Raw genomic sequence first — 21477 nt, forward strand, 5'->3', positions numbered from 1 at the left:
ACCTTCCACACAGCTGACAGAAGTGACTCCATTAAAACTTTTCATGGGAGTGGAAATGAGTACTCTTGAATCGTGGCACCAGGATGATCTCAGAAGTCAGCTCAGATTTTCTCTTCTAAATTAGACATACAGTATTTTATGGAAATCTGTACCAGGGAAGAATACACATAATGCAAGATTCAAGAAATGACTCAGCACGCACCTATTTTATACTAGAAAAGGCATGTCTTCACAGCAGACACTTGGATAAGTAATGACGTCATTAAACAAAACCAAGGCTCATACATCAAATAAGTTACAGCTTAAAGCTTTAAGTATTATCCGTGTACAGGAGAGAAAAAAAAAGAAAAAAATCCAAAGTTAATATTTTCCTATTTAGCTTCATGCAAATAGATCATTCCCGGGACATTATCCAACCCTCCTTGAAGTTACCACCAAAGCACCTACAAGCTCTGACCCATGATGCATTGCCATGAGCAGGCTTCATGGAGAACCAAGCTTGTACTCAGGTAGCCCTGTAATCCAGCCTGGAGCAGTTCAACCTCTGCAGTGTGCTGACAAACATGCAGAAATTTGGGATAATTCCTTGCAGCAGGGCCCTTCCATTTACCAAGTGACAATGCTCAAATCAATTCTTTGCTATCTTTTTACCAATAATTGATGAACAGAAAACCACAGCTGTTAACAACAACAAAAATCTGTTTATCTTTAATCCTTTCTTTCAGCTATGGACATAAAATGATAACTGATAAACACACACACAAAGTTTTTTCATACGTCACATTTCCTCCCATTCTCAAACATATCTTGCCTTCCTGTCTGAGAGGTGACGCACCTGATTTAATTTGACAATAAGCATTACATTTTTTCGCACTAGTGCCTGGCCAACCTACCAGTCACAGAGCAGCTTTTCTGCTACATCCCAGCAGTCAGGCACTAAACCGTTCCTCCTCTGATGAATTAACCCAACAAAAAAGTGGGCTAGCACACACAGTATTTACTTTTGTGCCTTCTTAGCATACGTGTTATCAGCCCTGCCACAGCTCAGAGATTCACGGTTGATTCACAGCGCACTTGGATTTCTTGCTGCTAATGACCCCTCCAATCCCTGCCACAACTGGCAGGGTCCCTCGTCACAGCAGCACAGGGGACAGCTAATTATCTACCAACCCACCTTGCTGCACCACACTCAGCAACTTTTATCTGCACAGGGCAGCTGCGTTCTCCCTGTTTGAAAGGAAATGTTGGTCTTTGCAAGACTTAACATCACTAACAATGTCCTGACACTTTGAAGAAACAACTCAAAGCCCGATTAAAAATTCAGATTTGGTCTTCTACATGCAGCCATTTTCACTGCCCTTCCACCAGGACCTTACTCTATCTTTTTGAAATGTTTCATGCCAGATAAAAAGAATCCATGTGGAATAGGATGAAAAACTGCTGCAGTCTTGGGCTTTCAGAGAGCCTTGAAAAAGACTGCTGTAGCTGGATTCAAACCAAGACATAATCATGTAAAACAGATGAGGTTTTGCTCCACTGGTTTCTACTCTGTAATTATTACTACAGTGAGCACTACTGCCAAATAATAATTAAAAAAAAAAAAAATCTATAGAGTCAAACATTTATCAGCCTTCCTTACTTACATTTACTGTGTTTCAGCTTCACGAGCTGGCAACAGCCTGAAAATAGAAGGTAAAAGAGAGAGTAGCAGCCTTCTGTGCTGTCATTTGGCTGAGGGTACATGGTTTCAGGCCCGGTGCTGGAGGACTTGCAGTGTTCTACATCACTTGCTTTACGAGTACCTCACAGACACTGACAGATTTATTTGTAAAAGCCCGGGAAAATGTGCGAAATCCCTGATTTCAGAGATGGAGAACCTCAGTTCGGGCATTTCAACTTGTCTGCAGTGCAGCTCAATATGGGGTTTCTCTCCTCTGAAACGTGCATCCTCCCCATACAAAGCCCTGGACATCTTGTCTCTGTGCCATTCTGGCCTGCACACAATCTGCTTACCTTGGAAAAAAGAAAAGGGATGGCTAGACCAGTTATTGGTAAAATCAGTAAGTAATATACTTGCCAATCAGCCTGGAGAAGCTTATACTATGCTCTTTATTTATTTTACACACCACTACATCAATCAAAAAAGTATTAATGAAAAAAGAAAAAATACTACAGGAAAAAAATGACCAGCAAACTGCTGTTTTCAGAGTCAGAATGCATTTTCTTTTACATTCAACCTCTAGGGTCAGTAACAGACAACAAGAAAGGTCTGTGTTTCCTTCACAGCATAAGTGTAGAGGATTAAAGATGGCAGAGCTACCTTCAAAAACTATCCAAGACCCTCTGGGCCTATAACTTTTGTTACTATCTGGCTAGAAACATCAACATGCATTTTGCAAGTTGTAGAAGCACTTAATGCTTTTCATCTTCAAAGCACTGCTTAATCCTTTCAACTCTCACTGCAAATAGTATATTATATCCCCATTTTGGAGGCGGAGATGTTACCTTGCCCCACACTATCAAAAAAAATAGTCCTCACCTTGGATGCCCCGAGCAGACTTAGAGGATTAAACCTTGCCAAAACCAAACAAAATGCTCACAGAAGTTCAGATTTATTATTTCCCTGCCTCCACCTCCCAACTAGAGAATTTCAGTCGTTTCAACCACCAACCTACTCTGTAATTTCAACCCCGTCAGACAAAGCTAGGATTTAAAGAGCCAGGATACAGAGATGGTGAAACTCCACCAGCAGCCCAGGTCATGCCACAACTACCAATTGAGTTATAATTTTAGTATAAAGGGGCGCTTAGCTTTTAATTACTCTTGAGTGTCAGCTCTGCCCAGGAGAATACACTACAGGACTGTCACATGAGCTGCTCATTCACCAGGCTCCAGCCCTCTGCAAGCTGCGACACTGGGCTATTTAAGACAGAGCCTACTGAGTAATGACAAGTAATACGGCTGCTCAGAGCAGCAAGCGGAGACGTGATTGCATGCTGCCTTCCAAGGATGGAGCTGCTGCCAAAAGCTGCTCCCTGTAATGACATCGACACTCTCAACATGTGCACTAGCTAACAAAAAAAGAAGGTAACGGTGTTGGGCGGCTCAGGTACAGCACTGGCATCCTGCCTAAACTGGCAGCTTCTCCTCCGTCCCACAGAAGAGGGCAGAGTAAGAGATCGTGGTGCGGCTGTTTCTGGTTAATTTGGAAGAAGCATTGACAAACTTTGGGGAGAACCATCAACAGATCACCTCTGCTGCTTGTGGGGAAAAGAATGTGCAAGCATGTGCGTGTATACACCACCCCACACCCCGACTCATAAAAGAAATATTAAGATACAGCAATGTTAACCATGGTTTCCATAGAACTGACAAATGGAGTGGGAATAATGATCGGTGCAATACAGGAAGCCAGTCAATGAACTTGCTGCATTTGACTACTCATAGTATAGTAAGGGTTGGAAGGGACCTTAAAGACCATCTAGTTCCAAACCCCCCGCCATGGGCAGGGACATCCCACTAGACCAGGCTGCCCAAGGCCCCATCCAACCTGGCCTTGAACACCTCCGGGGACAGGGCAGCCACAACCTCCCTGGGCAACCTGTTCCAGTGCCTCACCACCCTCACAGAGAAGAAATTCTTCCTAATGTCCAGTCTAAATCTGTCCCTCTCCAGTTTATACCCATTCCCCCTGGTCCTGTCCCCACAAGCCTTTACGAATAGCCCCTCTCCAGCTTTCCTGTAGGCCCCTTCAGGTACTGGAAGGTTGCTCTAAGATCTCCTCTGAGCCTTCTCCTCTCCAGGCTGAACAAGCCCAACTCTCTCAGCCTGTCCTCATAAGGAAGGTGCTTCAGCCCTCCCATCATCTTTGAAGTGCTCCTCTGGACCCGTTCTAACAGCTCAATATCCTTCTTATGTTGAGGATTCCAGAACTGGACACAGTATTCCAGATGAGGTCTCACAAGAGAGGAATAAAGGGGCAGAATCCCCTCCCTCACCCTGCTGGCCACACTTCTTTTGATGCAGTCCAGGACACGGTTGGCCTTCTGGGCTGCGAGCACACACTGACGGTTCATGTCGAGCTTCTCATTGACCAGCACCCTCAAGTCCTTCTCTGCAGGGCTGCTCTCAAGCACGTCATCCCCCATTGTGTACTGAAAACGGGGATCGCCCCGACCCAGGTGCAGGACCTTACACTTGGCCTTGTTGAACCTCACGAAGTTCTCACAGGCCCACTTCTCCAGCTTGTCCAGGTCCCTCTGGATGACATCCCGTCCTTCTGGTGTGGCAACTACACAACTCAGCTTGGTGTCATTCACAAATTTGCTGAGGGTGCACTCAATCTTGCTGTCAATATCATTGATAAAGATATTAAACAGCACCAGTCCCAGTACGGACCCCTGAGGGACACCACTTGTCACATATCTCCATCTGGACTTTGAGCCATTGACCACTACTCTGAATACGACCATCCAACCAGTTATAAACCCCACCTTTTCATTCATGATAATTTCAAATGATCAAATAATGCAAATACATTTGCTTCGGTACTGCAGATTCAGGCCATGGGTATAACCACTAAGTCATCTAAAACATGTAAATTATTTCCATGAACCTTCTTCTGCCCATTTTTCTACACAAACAAAGATGAGACTACTGCACTTGTTCTCCCTTAGACCCTTAATAACTTTGGAACTCACTATTTCCAAACAACAGTGACATAAAACCAGACATCTCAAAACCATTAAATCCTCCTGGTCTGGAAAAGTTAGTAGCTAAGTAAAGTAAATTAGAGCTACCTTTAAACGACCTACTGCTAATCAGTCTGCTAACACAGAAAGCATGGTAACCAACACATGCATGCATCCATAACTCTCAAGAAGGTAGGAGCCTACAGTGTCTCCTGTCCATTCAGCAGTCAGAAGATACTGGAAGTGCATAACTCCCAGGACAGTAACACACACTCAGGCACCTGCACGCCCTCCTGCACCATATCGCATTACATGTTTTCTAGTGACTTCATATGATACAAATGTGTATACTCAGACTTGAAACTAAAATGAGAAACCGTGAAACTGCTGCCCAATACATTCAGTGAAGGATGCAGCTCACGAGTTGTCACCCACATTACACTATGCTCAGTTACTCCATGCAGTACCATTCAAGGAACAAACAAATATATGAAATCAGAACACTCAACAGGGGCAAGAAAAAGCATTACTTAAAGGTAATAGTCCAATAGTGCACAGATGCACTCATGCAAGTGTCTATAAATAGAAAGCTGTAGTGGGAGTGCCAAAAACAATTTTCAATGATGCTGGCATCAGAAATCTCTCTCCTCCTCATTACTCTTGCAGCTTCAGCCTTTATTACAGTGCAGATACACGTGCCTCTTCCCTCTCAACAAAGCAAAATACTGCGATCAGATTAAAAACACTAAGTCCTTACTGCTATTGGACTAAGTGAAATACTGGTAGAAGAAGAATGTATGGCAGGACGTAGGCAGCGTATGGAGAAGACTAATCTCGTTTATAGCACCAATGGCTGCGCCAGCAGAAATCTAAACTGTTTTCTACCTCACATCTTCCATATTGGTTACATAGGCATATAAGGGTCAGAAATTTCACGGTTGTCCTCTTACCTCTTCCACTGCTCCTCTTGTGTCCACTCTGGAGGGTCCTCCTCATCCTCCCTTCCTTCCTTTATGGAGGCTCTGTCTACAATTCCTTTTCCAGACTCAAAACATACCCAAACCAACCTCTCACCTTCACTCTAAGCATTTCCACCTGCTCCTTCCTCTTTCATTCACTGCATGTTTCTTCCCCACCTCCAGCTCAGACCTATCCTTCCTCCAAAGCCCTCTCCCACAATCCCATCCTGCTCCAACATCTGGTGACACCACCTCCTGCCTATTACCAGGATGTGCAGAAATGGCAATCACAACTGGCAAGGACCAAAGCATGAAGGGAGAGCGCAAGGGAAGCATTAAATCCTGCTGCTTCCTTCCCTGCAATTCACGAAAACAAATAAAACAGCAGCTCCCAACTGGTTGGATATTAATCCTTCCTCTCACTATAACTTCCTCTCACTATTTCCTGATTTGGGGCTTGCCTCCACATCACCCCCTAAACCCAGGGCAACACCCCTGGATTTATATCCAATTAAAGCCCAAAAGGGCTCTTGCTGTTCTTCAGAAATCCTCCACAGCACCTGTTTGAATCACCCTGAGGATCCTCACTGTGCCAATGGTCCTGAGGCACAAGCAACCCACTGCCGCTCACCAACAGCCCTGCACAAGTGAAGAAAAGGGAAATTCTGCTATACCTGGTCCCATCTGAGCAGGCTTAGGGAATCTCTGCTCTAAAATCAAGCGAGAAGCATGGGCTGCAGCGACACAAGTCAGAACATTTTTTGTTCTGCTGTAGAAGGTAAGCAATGAAGCTCCTAAAATCCAGGGAGATTTGTTCCCACCGTTTTTTAATTTTAAACCGCTGTAATAATGTTACAGGGGAGAGCAAAGGACAGGCTATGCATTGGCGTGATGGGAGTTATGACAGCCAAAATATTAAGCATATAAAAATAGAGCTCAGTATGAAAAGGGTTTTCAGATTTTAACTACCAGTTTCACCGCATTAAATTACTTTGGGGCCTTAAATATCCAACTAACAGTAAACAGAGTTTTACCATTAATTTGCATCCCTGTGCACTGGCATTCCAATTGTTCCCAAGTTAGTGTAATTCCTGGAAAGAAAACCTGGCTTATCCTCTGGTTAGCTTGCGTATCATTAGTGTATCGCTCCAGTTAGCAAGGTCATCGTGTATATTTTTATGAGTTGCTTTTTTTAAAGACGGTAGGAGTGGAGAAGATTGTATTGGATTTTTTTTTTTAACACCAGGGACAGATTTAGCAGTTTAGCTACATTGACTTAATTTGCATTAACCAGAGACTCCCTCATTCCCAGGGGGATGCTCCCATTTTTTGAGGGGAAATACACAGAAGCAGATGGAAAAACATAGGGGAAAAAAAAGTGACTCCCTTGAATCCAACGCATGGATAATCCACCTTGTTAAGAGAAGCCGTTTAAATCCACGTCTTCTTAGCCTCGAGGACAAGAGACAGCTCAGTGTTTCCCTGGACAAAACGCAGCCCTGGGAGGCCGCCCGACACAATGGTGCTCCAGAGGTGACAGAACGAAGCCAGTTTAGGGAAGATAAAAGGCCATTTGGGTAGAGACCCCCGCTGATCCTATGAAAGCGTCTCCTTTTCCATTTGGGAAGCTTTCAAACCCGCATTCGCAGTTGACCATCCCTTCCCCGCAGCCCTCAGGGCTCCGATTTCACTTTCCCCCCGCACCCCGGTACCCACACCCGGGTCGCTCCGACTCCGCCGAGACACAAATCCCACCCCATTCCCGGGACGCCCCCCCAAACCAACTACAGCAGCCGAACAATCTCGTCCAAAGCCGCGCTCGGGTCGGGGAACGTTTCTTTGCGCCGTTCCGAGCGCAAAGTCGCGGCGGGCAGAGGATGCTCGGGCGGGAGGCAAGGGCAGCACTGGCACCGCGCGGGAGGATTTTCTGCCCGATTCTATTGTGTTAATTACAAGCGAAACGGGAGAACGGGAGAAGGGGAGAACGGCCGCCCCCCGCCCCGGCAGAGGGGGAGGGAAAGTTCGCAGAGAACAGGGAAGGAAAGGAAGGCAGGGAGGGAGAAAGAACGGGCAAACTGGGGACGGGGAGGAGGGAGAGCCGGGCGAGACGGTACCTGCATGGTGAGCACCCCCAGCTCCTCGCTGGCCAGCTTCCTCATCTGCGCCGCCAGGACCCGCGCCTCGTCCAGGATGGAGAACTCCGCCTCGGCGGCGCCCAGCCCGCACAGCAGCGCCAGGCACACGAGGCCGAGCGCTCCCCGGCCCCGGGCGGCGGCCCCGGCCCCGCGCCGCCCGCCTCGGCGCGCCATGCTGCGGCGGAGAGCGCGGCGCCGCCTCCCGGCTCCGGCTACGGCTGCGGGGCGGCCGCCATGCCGCGGGACCCGCGCCCGGATCGGCACAAACTGCGGCGCGGAGAAGGAGCGGGAGCCGCTGCCGGGAGGGGGAGGCGCCGCGGGCGGGGACGGGGCCGCCCCGCTGCTCCGGGGAACCGCCCCCCACCCCGCTGCTCCGCGGGACCGCCCCCCGCCCCGCTGCTCCGCGGGACCGCCCCCCGCCCCGCCCCGGGACCGCGCGGGACCGCCGAGCCCCCCGTGCTCCGGGCAGCGCCCCCCGCGCCGCCTGCGGGCACCGCCCCGCCGCAGGGACCGCGCTGTCCCGCGGATCCCCCCTGCCCAGCGTGCGGGGACCCCTGCCTGCGGAGACCCCGCTGTCCCGGGGAGCCGCCCCCTGCCCCGCGGATCCCCCTCCCGGCTGCGGGGACTCCTTTGTCCCGCGGATCCCCCCCGGTCCCGCGGACCCCCTCTGCCCTGCGGGTCTCTCCCTGCCCAGCGTGCGGAGACCCTCCTACCCGGCGGATCTTCCCCCACCTACGGAGACCACCCCCCACCCCACGTATCCCCTCCATCCCGCTTGCGGGGACTCCTCCGCCTCGCGGATCCCCCCTTTCCCCGCGGATCCCCCTTAACCCGCGGATCCCCTACCCCGCGGATTCCCCCCCTTACCCCGCCGATACCCCATTGCCCCGCAGATCCCCCTTTGCCCCGCGGATTCCCCCTTTTGCCCCACCGATCCCCCCTTGCCCCACAGTCCTAAAAAGTCAGGGGGTTATTTAAAACTTTTTCTTAAACTTTTTCTTTTCTTAAACTTTCTTTACGGCTCTGCTTTTTTAAAACAAACTTTTTTTTTTTTCTTTTAAATCAGAGTGCGTTATTCTGTCCTCTTTCACAACCCAGAGCGTCCGTCCTCGGGCAGCGCAGGCTTGTGTCAAGTCATGAGGCTGGAGAAAGGTTGTCGGGCAACAAAATAAAGCAGTGGAAAATAAAGTACTGCAAGGAAGGCGTGCAAAGCCTGTCCCACTCCATGGCACCCAAACCACAGCTGTCCTCCGGGAAGAGTGGCACGGGGAAGAGACCGCAAGCCGAGACTCCTGGAGAAGCGCCCCTGTTGAGTGGGGAAGCAAAGCCAGGTTAGGGTTGACACAGAGAAACCCCTTCCCATGACCTTTACTCACAATCCCCTCAGTTCTGGAAGCCTCTTCGCCCTGTCCCGCACCTTCCTCAATCCCTCGTCTTCCTCAGACCTCCCCTCTGTATCGTACACCTTGTTAGGAACAACCAAAAGCCTTGTGGGCACATTGGGTCATATTAGGAAAACCCATACAGGGGAATTAAATTTTCCAAATGAAAGCAGGAGTGCTTTTATGCAGCCCCAGAGCGGTTCCTGCCAAGCAACCAGAGAGCCCAAGAAGCTAAATACAGGACAGATATCAAACACATACCTGCTAGATTTAACTCATTATTTAACACTGTATACCAAACCCCTGCATGTGTATATAATTTTTAAATAAGTCTGACCTGGAGTCACAAAGTGGCTTCAATACTCACTTCACTAATTCCTTTTTAATAGAGCCCTACCAGATTCACTCGTGTGCTGTAGCAGTAAATTTCACAAGTGTACAGTTCATCCGAGAACTACTACAGTGACATATAATCTGTAATTGTATTCTGTTTTCTTGACATATAGTTTCTATCTGAGTTGATTTTTTTTTCACTTCTCCCAGGCACTAGGTGCCAACAGTGATTCCCCATCGCATTTTGTCAGGAATGGGAGCAGGATCAGACCTGAAAACCTACTCCCGCGGGAGGAGGCTGTGGCTAGGCAACATCTGCTGGCATCTCTAAGGGTCAGGTTTTAACTGTCGCTTCTCTTGCAAGGGGGTCCATCAAAACTCTCTTTCACTTGATTTTAAGAAATGATATTTAATTCCTATTATGCAAAAGCCATATCAGTTTATCCTTGGCTTTTGTTCATTTAGGTGATTTATAGGTCTAAAATAATTTTATTCAGTTTTCCTGAGGAGGACTTCTGGTTTAGCAAAAAGAGCCTAAACCAAAATGACACCTCTCAAAGCTGCCATTATCAATATCTTGTAGTTCTCTTGTTAAAGCAGCATTTGCTACCTGAAAAACAAGGAATTTTCTTTCCGTTACGCTGAAGAATTTGGACTTCTGTAGGAATATTTTGCCTGGGCCCAAGAGGGAGAGAGAAGCAGAACTGAGCCAAATTTGCTCTTAGCACTAGTCATTTTCATTTTACATTTTTTTTTAATTCGATTCGCTAGTGTAGGATGCAAAAGTTTTAAATTATAGTGAAAAGCTGAATGGTTTTCAAATATCTTGGCTAGACTGCTCGTATTTTTTTATTTTATTTCTGACCCTAGCTTCATGTTTGAGAATTCCATCTCTGTAAACTTTGTTACACAAAAGAATTATCACATCAAGGTCACAGCTGAAGTCGGTAGCCAGCTGTGTTAGCAACACCACTGAATTTCCAGCTACCCAAGTCATCCAATTCATGCACCCAATCATGAAATTACAAGTTGAATGCTACAAATAGTCTTTATTTTTTTTACAAGCTAACCTCAGGAAATGAATGAGGCAATTGTCCTTCTGGCTCCAGAGCCCCAGGATCCTGCTGGTGGCAAGGGAACCGACTGAACAGGTTTAACATTTTCATGTACAATCTAAACTTATTTACTCCTCAGCCCTCAAGGCAAACCCAAACTACTCCTGGGGTTCCCACATGCTTCATGACTGTACCATTGCCTTCCCAGGGGAGCGAGCCAGCAGTAAGCAACCCTTCCTCCCACCCTGCAGCCTCGATGCCTTCTGTAATTATGGAGGAGCTGGTCTGGGATGTGGAAAGCAAACCCAATGCAGAATTGCAACTGAGGTAACCATCAGCGTAACTGTCAGTGTTGCCATTTCTAAATTAGTTGCACTCACTTTCTCATTTCAAAATAGTTAAAGAAAAATAGGAAATGTATTCCTCAAAAAAAAGAATAGGAAATGAAAGAAAGAAAGAAAGAAAGAAAGAAAGAAAGAAAGAAAGAAAGAAAGAAAGAAAGAAAGAAAAAGAAAGAAAAATTCATATGGAGTCACAACACATCAGTCAAAACTGCCAATTCAGATGATCTGATGTTTATCACCATGTAACACCAGGCTGGTCTTTGACACACTGTGCTGGTTTTAGCTGGGGCAGCATTAATTTTCTTAGTAATAGTTAGCATGAAACCATGTTTCGGATTTGTGCTGGAAACAGTATTGATAACACAGGGATGTTGTAGTCACTGCTGAACAGTGCTCGCCAAGAGGCAAGGCCTCTTCTTCTCCTCACCATACCCACCAGTGAGCTGGCTAGAGAGGGAACAAGGAGCTGGAGGGGCACACAGCCAGGACAGCTGACCTCAATGACCAAAGAGATATCCCACACTATAGGGCATCATGCTCAGCAACATAAACTGGGTGAAGGAGGAAGTGGGGGACATTCAAAGTGATGTTGTTTGTCTTCCCAAGTCACTGTTACGCGTGATGGAACCCAGCTTCCATAGAGATGGCTGAACACCTACCTGCCGATGGGAAGTAGTGGTTGAATTCCTTGTTTTGCTTTCCCTATGAGACTGTCTTTATCTCAACCCATGAGTTTTTCCACTTTTACTCTTCTGGTTCTCTCCCCCAGCCCACCAAGGGGAGTGAATGAGTGGCTGGGTGGTGCTTAGTTTGCTTAGTTGCTGGCTGGGGTTGAACCACAACATACACTTATAAATCAGGCTAGAACAGCTGTGGATTAAATCCGTCTCCTCTTGCTTTAGAACAAGCCCTGGAGGAGGACTGCCCTTGCTTGGTGCTGCAGGGTTGTGGCATCCCCAGAAGTGGTGTTTATATGTGCTGCAGGCTGGAGAAGGAAAGGGCGGGTAAGATGCAAGAGAAGAGATTGTCTGCTCTGCTAACAGCATTCAAGCTTAAATAATGCAGCCATTAAGATTTGCAAAAATGAGGCCACACCAGAGATATGTCCCCTTTTTCAGACAGCAAGAAAGGAATGAATGTGGAGTTTAAGTGCTGGTGTATGGGAAGAAGAGGAACATATGTCAGATATAAATCCTAGCACCATGGTGGGAGTAAAAATTCTTTTGACAGCAGATACACAGATGCCGAATAGGTCAGTATAGGGCAACACTGGGAAACAGAACAAGTGAGATGTCTCCAGAATAGCTAGTACATGTGACAGCACCAAAAAAATGTACTATTTCTGTAGTGTATGATTCAACATTTATTAATTGCATATATACCTCTGTAGAGATCATGATGTTATTGATATGTCTTCTAAAGCTCCTTTACAAATTTCATTTACAGTTTAAAAGCTGTGATTCAACTATATATACAGGTACAGATCTATATGGATGCTGAGGTCTCTTCTGCGGTACCTCTAGGCTGCTCTGCTTTCTTCACTTCGGAGCAAGTCCGTACCCTCTCCTAGCAAATCAGGAACAACAAATGTTGAAAAAGCATGGCCTGACCTTTGGAAAATCTCCCTGAAAGTGGCACTTCTTTAATAATACTAATCTTCATGCTTGCAAGCAATACAATATACACTCCAAAAAATTATAAGGTAGATAGAACGTTTGTTTGGCAGCCTCATACTTTGTACCTGATCTTGTCTCCTGGCCCATAGCCCTTTTGCGAACTGGTCATGTGCAAACTGTGAATCCAGTAACCTCATAAAGGCAGAGTGATACTCAGTCACTCACCAAGAAAGGAATTGAGAAACTCTTTGTGCCTTTCATTTCAAACCTCAAAGCAAAGACTAAATTTAATCTTTGGTGTAAATGTAGACTAAAAATAGAGAAAATGGAAATTTGCATGAGGCTACTACTTTTGCTTTGCTACAATCTTCCTGTTGTATCCATTAATTTGTGTGCTTTGTTTTTACTTTCTCATCTGATTCCTTTTCTATTTGCCTTCATTTTGATTGTGGTCATCAGTAAGCTGAAGCACTCAGGCTAAGTCTGAAGAGCATAATTTCCCCATGTTGATTTTCATGTTTGGTTTTCCATCCCTCTCACAGTGTTTTTAAGCGTTTTCTCTGGAAGTTAAATCTTTTTGTTAGTTTTGGCTACAGTTCTCGCTTTCTCAACAAGTTTGATCTCTGCTCCCTCACAAGAGTTACACATTGAACATATTGATATGTTAGGGTTACGCCAAGGGTAGCATCTCTTAGTCTTTGCTTTAACATGGGTTATTTCAAGTAGCAATTGAAATTGTGAAACGCATCTGGAAACTGCCTCTAACCCTTGATTCCTTGTGTGCAGATCACAGACTGTGTTATATGTCAGAATAACTGTTCCTCGAAGATCCTTCATTAATTCCTGATGGAGAAAGCACTTCTATAGACCTATTCTCAAGTCTGTATTCCTTATTTATACCCATTTTCACATTTGTCGTGTGAAAGCCTGTAAGACTCTCAACTCCAAGTTTTATCTCATAGTCAGTGCAACATCTGCCCACTTGATCAGTCATTTCCTTACAGATTACAACGAGTAATGAAAATGGAAAAAATGCCTCGGTCTCCTCCCTCCCCAGCTCGGGTCTGTGAGTGTGCCTATGAGAGCGTTCTTTCCATAACACCATCATCGCCAGATAATATTTTTAATGAAAGCCACCACGTGTGTGGTGTGGGATTTCAAAGTGACCATTGTGCCCAGCTGTACAGCTTGGCTCTGAAAAAGCCTGATGCTAGCAGCATAGCTACATTGAAACATCATTGGTGTAGTATTCTGTCAGGACAGGTAATTTTATAGTAAATTATGACTAAAAGATGGTGTAAGGAAGAAAACAAACTCTCAGGCTTCAAACTATCATTACTGTAGGGCTGAAATTTTTAAGCAAGTGTAAAAATTGCCTGAAAATACTTGTCAGGAGCAGGGTAGAAGCCAGAACAGTACAAGTCTTGTAAAATTTTATTGAAGGTGAATAATTGTGGTTAGATAACTCAGCCCACCTAAGCAGTTCTGCCAAACACAGGTAGAGGCAGAGGCACCTCTGCCACGGGAGAGTCATGGCCACAGCAAGGGGTGGACTGGGCAGTGGAAGCTGGTGGAAGGGCCTGAAGATCTTGGTTTGCTGCTCCTGCTGGCCCCTGAGAGAGAAAATGTGAGAGAAAGCCAGGAACTTCCCCCTGCAGAGCTTTCCAGTACTCCAGCATTTGCTTACTCTTCACTAGAAGGAGTTACTTGGGGTCTGGGCAGAAGGGCATCTCAGCACATCATCTTATCCTGAGACAAAACCAGTGTGGGAGCATGATGCTACAGTGTAAATACCTATAAGAGAACCTGTGAGGCTGTTCACAGCTCAGCAGCCACAGTAGACGTCAAAGTATTCATCCTGTTCTTGACGTTCGACACTTGAACATCACCAAGGTTCCTCCTGTGCTTTCCCACGCAGACTGATTTTGGGCAGCAGGTAGCTACGCTGGAGCCTCTTCCAGAAATTGTGGTTCTGCTGGATCATAATCTCATCCTAACACCAGCCTGATGAGCTCTCCTTCTTCCAGTAACCTGATGCCTTCAGCACTTCTCCTTTGCCTGTATGATACTTGGGGTAAACTCTTTTAGTGGCATGGCACCCTGTTCGGGGGAGAGCTCCGTTAAGGACTGTCATGCTTCATTAGGTGGAAACCCAAAGCAAATAGTAAATGAGAAGCTAACTACATTTGAAACATGCTTAAGGAATTCTTTGAATACCCATGGTCCTCTCCTCAATCAAGACCATATGGATTACTGAGCACTTTCCACGCTTATGGATGAAAGGACATGCTCATGCTGTGAAACAAAGGAAACAGATTTCTAATTCACATTTCTTGAGCTCTTCATTCTTCCATGGCTTCTTATCTCTTCATTCTTTCATGGTTCTCATTCAGTATGATATTTTAGCTACACACATCAAATGGAAAGAGGAAACATGATTAGGAAGATACTATTTGTGAGATCATTGTTAAACTCAAAATATTGTGTTACTTGTTATTTTCCAGTTATTTTAGGATAATCTGAAAAATATTTCTAAAAAGAGCATCAGATGTCTTCTTTTTTTGCTTTTCTTTTAAACTTGTTTTCAATTTCAATATTGTCTTGCACTAGCAGTACCCTGGCTTGCCTCAGCAGCAGATGCCAGAGTAGGCCTGCAAGAACCACACACGACCCCTCTGAAGGCTAGAACAGCTATGTGAAGTCATGTGTCTTGGGTGTTAAATAGTATAGGACTGGACCCCTCATTACATTCAACATCAACATTTCTACTGATCACATGAAAACATACAACTTTATCTTAGTTATGAGAATCACTGGATTTTTACAGCATGCTTCCACCTTGGAGCTACCACACTTCCATGAAGACTCACAGATTATATGCAAGCCATAGTTATTCAGAGACTTATAATTTGCCTAAATTTGGCTGGATTTTCATATGTGTATCAAAGGACACAGTCTTGGCCAATATGGTAAAACTAAAACAATCCCGGGTTTTTTAGCAAGACAATGCTCTTCATAGTTTTCTATAATCTCATTCAGAGAAAAGGCTGAACCTTTCGGCATGACTATCTTGAAGTCTAAAGCAGGAAATGGCTATGAGCTTTCCAGCACAAATATAAAAAAAACCCAACCAACCTGAAAATCTGGATCTTATCATAGAGAAATGGCAGGCAGCCTTGGGAACAGGCACTGCTGCTGGCAATATTTGTAATAATTCTGATACTCTAATCTCTTTATCTTCGTTCTTTATCTCTCCTTTATCTCCATGTTGATGCCACAGAATTCATGGCACCAAAATGTGTTGGGTTTTTTTCCCCTCTATTCTTTTTCCTTTGGCTTCGTTCTCAAAATTAAAATTACCTTGTTTTTACTATTTGGAAAAAAGCAAAACATACCTTCCTCATGCTCCAGGACTCCCACCTTGTGACAAGGTGCGGTTGTCCTCTCCCGTGGCTGGGGGACCACTTCTTGCCGGAAGACTGAACACAAACGCAGCAGCGAGCAGTATGCAGTTGTTCCCTGACTTGCAATGAACCTGGTGTATATCATGTGGTGCCAGTTTTTCAATGACATCAATGGTGATTTTTAGGGCATAAGAGAATGATCTCCTATGGGACCAAAAGAGTGTCACTTCGTCACAGGAAGATTGCTGTGATGGAAGTATTTGCAGTGATGACAGGGAGAACATGAGAGCCACCCGTCCCTCTCCTGCTTCTTGGGAAACAGTATATATCTCAGCTGTCCCTGACATGAGGATTCCTTGAGGTCCCCAATCTGAATCTCCCTTGAATGCTAAGCAGACACTTTAAATGTGATATTGCACTGCTATTAATATCACCATCACCTAGGGCAAAGCTGTACGCAAGGCAAGGCTTGCAGGGCGAAGCAGTAACTTCTGCTACACCTCCTGACGTGGACGTCTAGCGGAACACAGGCTGACAAGGTCTTTCTCTCCAAGAATATGTTCTCTAATTAGGCAACACATCCAGTGTGCTCCTGCAAGCAGAGTGGTGTGCCCTGAGAGCTGCCTGCTGACACGGCCATCCCCAGTGGGTGAGCAAAACCACACACATGGATTCAAATCTCTCAAGTCCAGCATGTAAACAAGGCTCAAGAAGAGTTGTAAGCAATCTGGAGGAGAGCTGTGGAGTGAGAGAGTGCTCTCTAACAGGTTTCACCAGCCCATCAGGATTAGGGATGCGGCCAGTCATGAGATAAGTCGCAAAGGAGCATCTTCATCATTTGAGATTGCCTCTTCAGCAGGATTTGGGTCTCTCTCTGTCTGCCATTGTTCTAGGAAGTCCTTTCTGAAGTTACAGCAGGGTGGAGCTCTACTCACCACACTGGCTGATAGCCATCTCCATGGCGCGTCATCACTTTCTCGGTAGGCAGCCCAATGGTGTCCACCTCAGTCAACAGCTTTATCTACTGGGTGCATCACTCAGCAGCCAAGTTTCCAAGCCTAGGCAGCGGGCTCTGCTCCTCTGTCATGCATTTTACATTCAACAGCCATCAATTAAAATACAATCCCATGAATGAAGGCCAAAATCCAGGGCTTTTTCTTGCCTAATGAACACACTCATCTGTGCCTGGAGTCCTACCCTCCCTATCCTCCTTCTCTGCCCCAGCACATCTGGAACCCTTTACCTTTCAGCAGCCAGGCTGCAACAGGATCCCCTCCAAAGCTGCTTGCTGTAGCCTGTGCTCCAGGAACACCTTGAGTTGGTTATGGTCTCTGAAATTAGGCAGTCAATAAGTGGAATTTTCTTTTATTACACTTTTAGGAATGCTTAACGAGCACCTAAAATGACACCATCTGCAGGTAGTTATGTATTCCGTGTATCCAGCTCAATGGTTTGGAATTTGGCCACTCATTAGGGCCTAGAGAAGTAAAGGAAATGGATATTCTAATAGTCAAAAAATACTGATTTGGATGTCACTATCTTGAGAAGTATGAATGAAAAGGTAGAATTTGCATTCTGGGAAATGCTATCAGAGTGGGTCTGTGTCAGCCTGTAAAAAACCACCAAAATTAAGAAAATCACTGTATTTCTTTTTTGTCATTATTTTTGCAGAGTATGTTGTTATTTTTGGTCTTTTATTGTCTACCCCTTTTCTTTAAGCCCCTTCAAAAAGAATCCACAGTAATCTCATTGAGCTACCATGATTATATAGGGTATCTACTTTTCTTAGAATTTATTCTGCAAAGCCTCATACATGTTGTTACTGCAAATTGCAGGTATCCTGTGAACAAGATTGTAAACTCTACAGAGTCAGGATCACACTTAAGCACAGTAATTAATGTTGCTACTAGTAGCAGCGAGAGAAATACAGGTCTGACAATAGAAAGGTTGGAATGCACCTGAATCTGTAATTTTGTAATGTTACAAGATTAAAAAAAAAAAGATAAGTTTCCTGAGAGAGGTGTTCCCCAGTTTGATGGAAAATAGCAGATAATGACACACTTGTTTTAAACTTAGCATTTTTTGACTGATCAACTAAATAAGTATGCCTGAACTCAAAAAAATAAAGAAGCCATTGAAGAGAGCAGTTTTTAAGATTGCATTTGAATATAATTATATATTCTGAACTACTTAGACTACCTATCAATTAAACATCTCATTTATGTTCATTTAGTTTAGTAAAATAGCAGACAGAGTATGCATCTCTGGTACGAATCCAGAGGATCCAGTTCCTTACCAGCTTTCAAAAGATTTTTCTTGAAAAAGCAGTAAATGTCTAAATGTCACTGTCAACTTTGATGACAGATTGTACCTACAGGCACGCTCCTCCAAACTGTGACTTGTGATTCCATAAGATGTTGTTTAAAGTACTGCAGCTAATGAAGAAGTAGAGAGAAGAGTGATCTCTGTGTATGTGCATATTTGATTACCATTATATGTTACTCTATGACTCCACTGATTTTTTTGTCTTACTCTTTATCCATTGCTTTTTCTTCTTTGATATAGCAGAAAACTCTGATCCTGTCACTATTTTACTGTATTTAGAGTACCTAGATACTCATATGAAATTCTCCTTTAACCTAAAGTTAGACACATATTTGTCATTATAGGTTTGAGGCCTCAATTATTTTATTAAAGACAGGTTTTTAGAAGAAAATATATAGGGCCAGATTGAATTGTGTGCAATCTGTGAAGACTAAATCCTCAGACTAGAGATCATAAAACTCTGTAGCTGCTTTTTTCTTACACTATTTGAGATTTGCTGAAAAAAATCCTTTTGAAGGCTGAAACTGGTATTCTGTTGTTTAAATGGAAAGCCAACAAGGCAAGAAGTGAAATCTCATCCACATCACTTCTCTGGGGTTAGTGAAGTAAAATTCTAGTTTCATGGGAACCAGAAGTGCTGGCTAGAATAAAATTTGCAAACTGGGAAGCAAGAACATTTTTCTTTGAAGTTCAATGATGTTCTGCTAAGAAAAATGGACCTGCAAATCCAATATTCCCTTTCTTTCCTTTCCTAAATACATTCTCTGCTCAGTCTTTTAATTTGATCATTGATACCATAATCAGAATGGTATTTTGTAAATATTTCCAGATATTTCCAAACTGCACAACACATATAGTCTAGATTTAATTAAAGAAACAAAGAGTGAAAAACCCTAGCTGTTTTTCTTCTTCCATCAACAGGATTAGACTACTCATCTGTTTGGCTCTGCCTTCCGATTCTTATCACAGATTTCAGCTCCACCACCTAATGAACAGATGAGGTGTGGTAAAGAAACAGACCTTTATTTTCCAGTTATTCATGCTCTTAATCTTGAAGGTTGAATGTAACACATATTAAATGGCTGTCATTAGGGAATTGCATTTACATGTCACAGGGCATTATTTGCAGTCCTCTGCAGGTGTGAAGACAAAAGTAGGGTCAGAGGGTAGACAAGAACGATAATAACATTTTAAAAGGTTGATTTAGTAGATTGGCCAGTGACAGCAAATTCAATACATAATATAATCATAGCTTTACCTTGCTTATAATTTCTCTCTATGCCTGCGGAGTTTGGAACTGTGGTCAACAGAGCACACTCACTCCAAGGTGTTTGAAGGTCCTGGAGGATGCCCTATTCGAGAGGAAGATGGGAGTTCACTGCTAGAGACCAAAAACCTGGTAAAAATACAAAGGCCCTTCATGGTGCTAAAAGTTTGTAATGAATCCTTTGTTAAAGTGTGACTGAGCTTGTCCAAGTTTTTCTGTGTCTTCATTGCAGCAGAAGGAAGTTCAAATAAATGTGGTACAATGATAGTTATGTACTAATGAGATCACAACTCAACAGGCAACAGTACAGTGATTTGGCGAGCTTGTACAGGCACTGTTAGCCTTCCTGGCAAGGCACTCGTATGTATCATACATACAGAGAGTCTTGGGGTGGCCAGCAATCAGGTGGAGCAACATCCTTAATACAAGTGGTTAGTCCCTGTATTTTGCAGTCCAGAAGGTCCATTTTGTAGAGACGCTGCCATGGATGTTGAGTTACTTTATGGGAATCATGAAGTCTAGATTGGGTTTGTGTTTGTCTTAATCCCCATTTAAATCCAAGTGAGACAAGTGGGGATTGAAACAATCCCCACTACCTCAGATGGAGATGATCTTTACCGTAAACAAAATGTCTAACGCAAGCAATTGCTTTAGTGCGAGTCATTATAGAGTGGGCAGTTGCCAGGTGCCTGCCTTTACCTACTAACAAATTAATAGCAGATGAATTTACTGCACTGTGAAAATTGATGGCGACTTTCCACAAAGTCTCTTGCAAATTTATTCCAAATGATTAACCAAGTTAGATGAATACTTACCATTTATGCAATGTTCCTGATACCCTTAGTGGTTATTTATCCACTCAACAGCGCTATGCAGCCACTGTATATATTCTGTAGAATGTGTTCATCCCCTACAGTGTCATTGGAAGTATTGACTGTATATTTAAAATGAGCAAAAAGTAGAATAACCTATTTTTTGTACTGGATTTCTATATAGATTGTTGGACTCAAGTGGTTGCAGGGAGTCTGGATTCTTTTGATCGTCTTATCAGCAATGGCCCTCTAAAATATGACAGACACTCAGCCATACCTCCTGCTGTTATAAACAAGGCAGAAACAAATGGCTTACAAAGAAAATGGTCTTTTTTTAACAGCAGCAACAAAAAGATCTCTCAGCAGACCCTTTAGCTGCTTTCCTGTGTGAATGACAAATTAAGATAGGGCCGTGAGTATGACAGTCTCAGATACACCAGAGGACAGCCACAGATAATAGCCCATCTTTTAGCTCGCACTTCTTTGGGTCTGAGTCCAAAAGGCTTTAATTCTTTCACTTCTCTTATGCATTATTTAGCAATTAAGCATATTTAGTTGCATTTCTCTTATAAGAAGAGTATCTGTTAAAATAGAACATCAAGCCAAAGCTGCTCAGATAGCAACATTGAAACATTTTCCTTAACTAAACAAAGACCCAGATTATCCCACCTTAAAAGGTCACTCCTTTGGTGGAAAATTTTAGCTTGTGCAAAGTAAGTATATTTTGAACAATTATACCAAAAAAAGACAGTTGAAATTCATCTTCACCAAGTGTATCTAGTTCTGTGTTAAGGATTTACCACTGTGATTTCAAATCTATTTCAAATTGTCTAACTTATGCCAGCGCAAACTCATTGGGATTCATGCATCCCAAGAGTCAAACCAGGTTATTCTTCCTTGCACATCATTAATCTCAGAAAAACTCTCACAAGTCTGTGGACAAGATTAACTTTCATTTATCTTTTGGATGGTCCATATAAAGTACATTTAAAAAAATAACAGAAAACGCAAGTGTTGAGAAGAAATCCAGCATAATCTGTTAAATTAAGTGACCATGGTGATACAGGACTATTGCCTGGTGTTTGGAGGTGCTGAGAAATGACAATATGATGGTACCATCAGTACTTCAAGTACTGTTTATCAGAAGTATCTTT

General features: G+C 44.1%; 2 protein-coding genes across 3 annotated transcripts in view; one reads left to right on the plus strand and one right to left on the minus strand.

Moving 5' to 3' along the window:
- CACHD1 (cache domain containing 1) overlaps positions 1-8086 on the minus strand; it is a 111043-nt gene extending 102957 nt beyond the window's left edge. Inside the window, exon 1 of one of the 2 annotated variants that reach the window (XM_054073278.1) lies at positions 7765-8086. In XM_054073278.1, coding sequence (XP_053929253.1) covers positions 7765-7959 — 195 coding nt within the window. In that variant the 5' untranslated portion in view covers positions 7960-8086. The remainder of the gene's footprint in view (positions 1-7764) is intronic. The other variant, XM_054073279.1, reaches the window with a different exon arrangement.
- On the plus strand, positions 7958-8743 carry LOC128852888 (proline-rich protein HaeIII subfamily 1-like). Its single transcript, XM_054073124.1, has one exon. The coding sequence runs from the start codon at positions 7958-7960 to the stop codon at positions 8741-8743; it is 786 nt and encodes a 261-aa protein (XP_053929099.1).
- The last annotated feature ends 12734 nt before the right edge of the window (positions 8744-21477 follow it).

The sequence above is a fragment of the Cuculus canorus genome, chromosome 8, assembly GCF_017976375.1.
Source record: "Cuculus canorus isolate bCucCan1 chromosome 8, bCucCan1.pri, whole genome shotgun sequence".
Classification (NCBI taxonomy): Eukaryota; Metazoa; Chordata; class Aves; order Cuculiformes; family Cuculidae; genus Cuculus; species Cuculus canorus.

Bases quoted from the DNA above. Each gene is read 5' to 3' on its own strand.
- LOC128852888 (XM_054073124.1), top strand. From the start codon at position 7,958: ATGCTGCGGCGGAGAGCGCGGCGCCGCCTCCCGGCTCCGGCTACGGCT.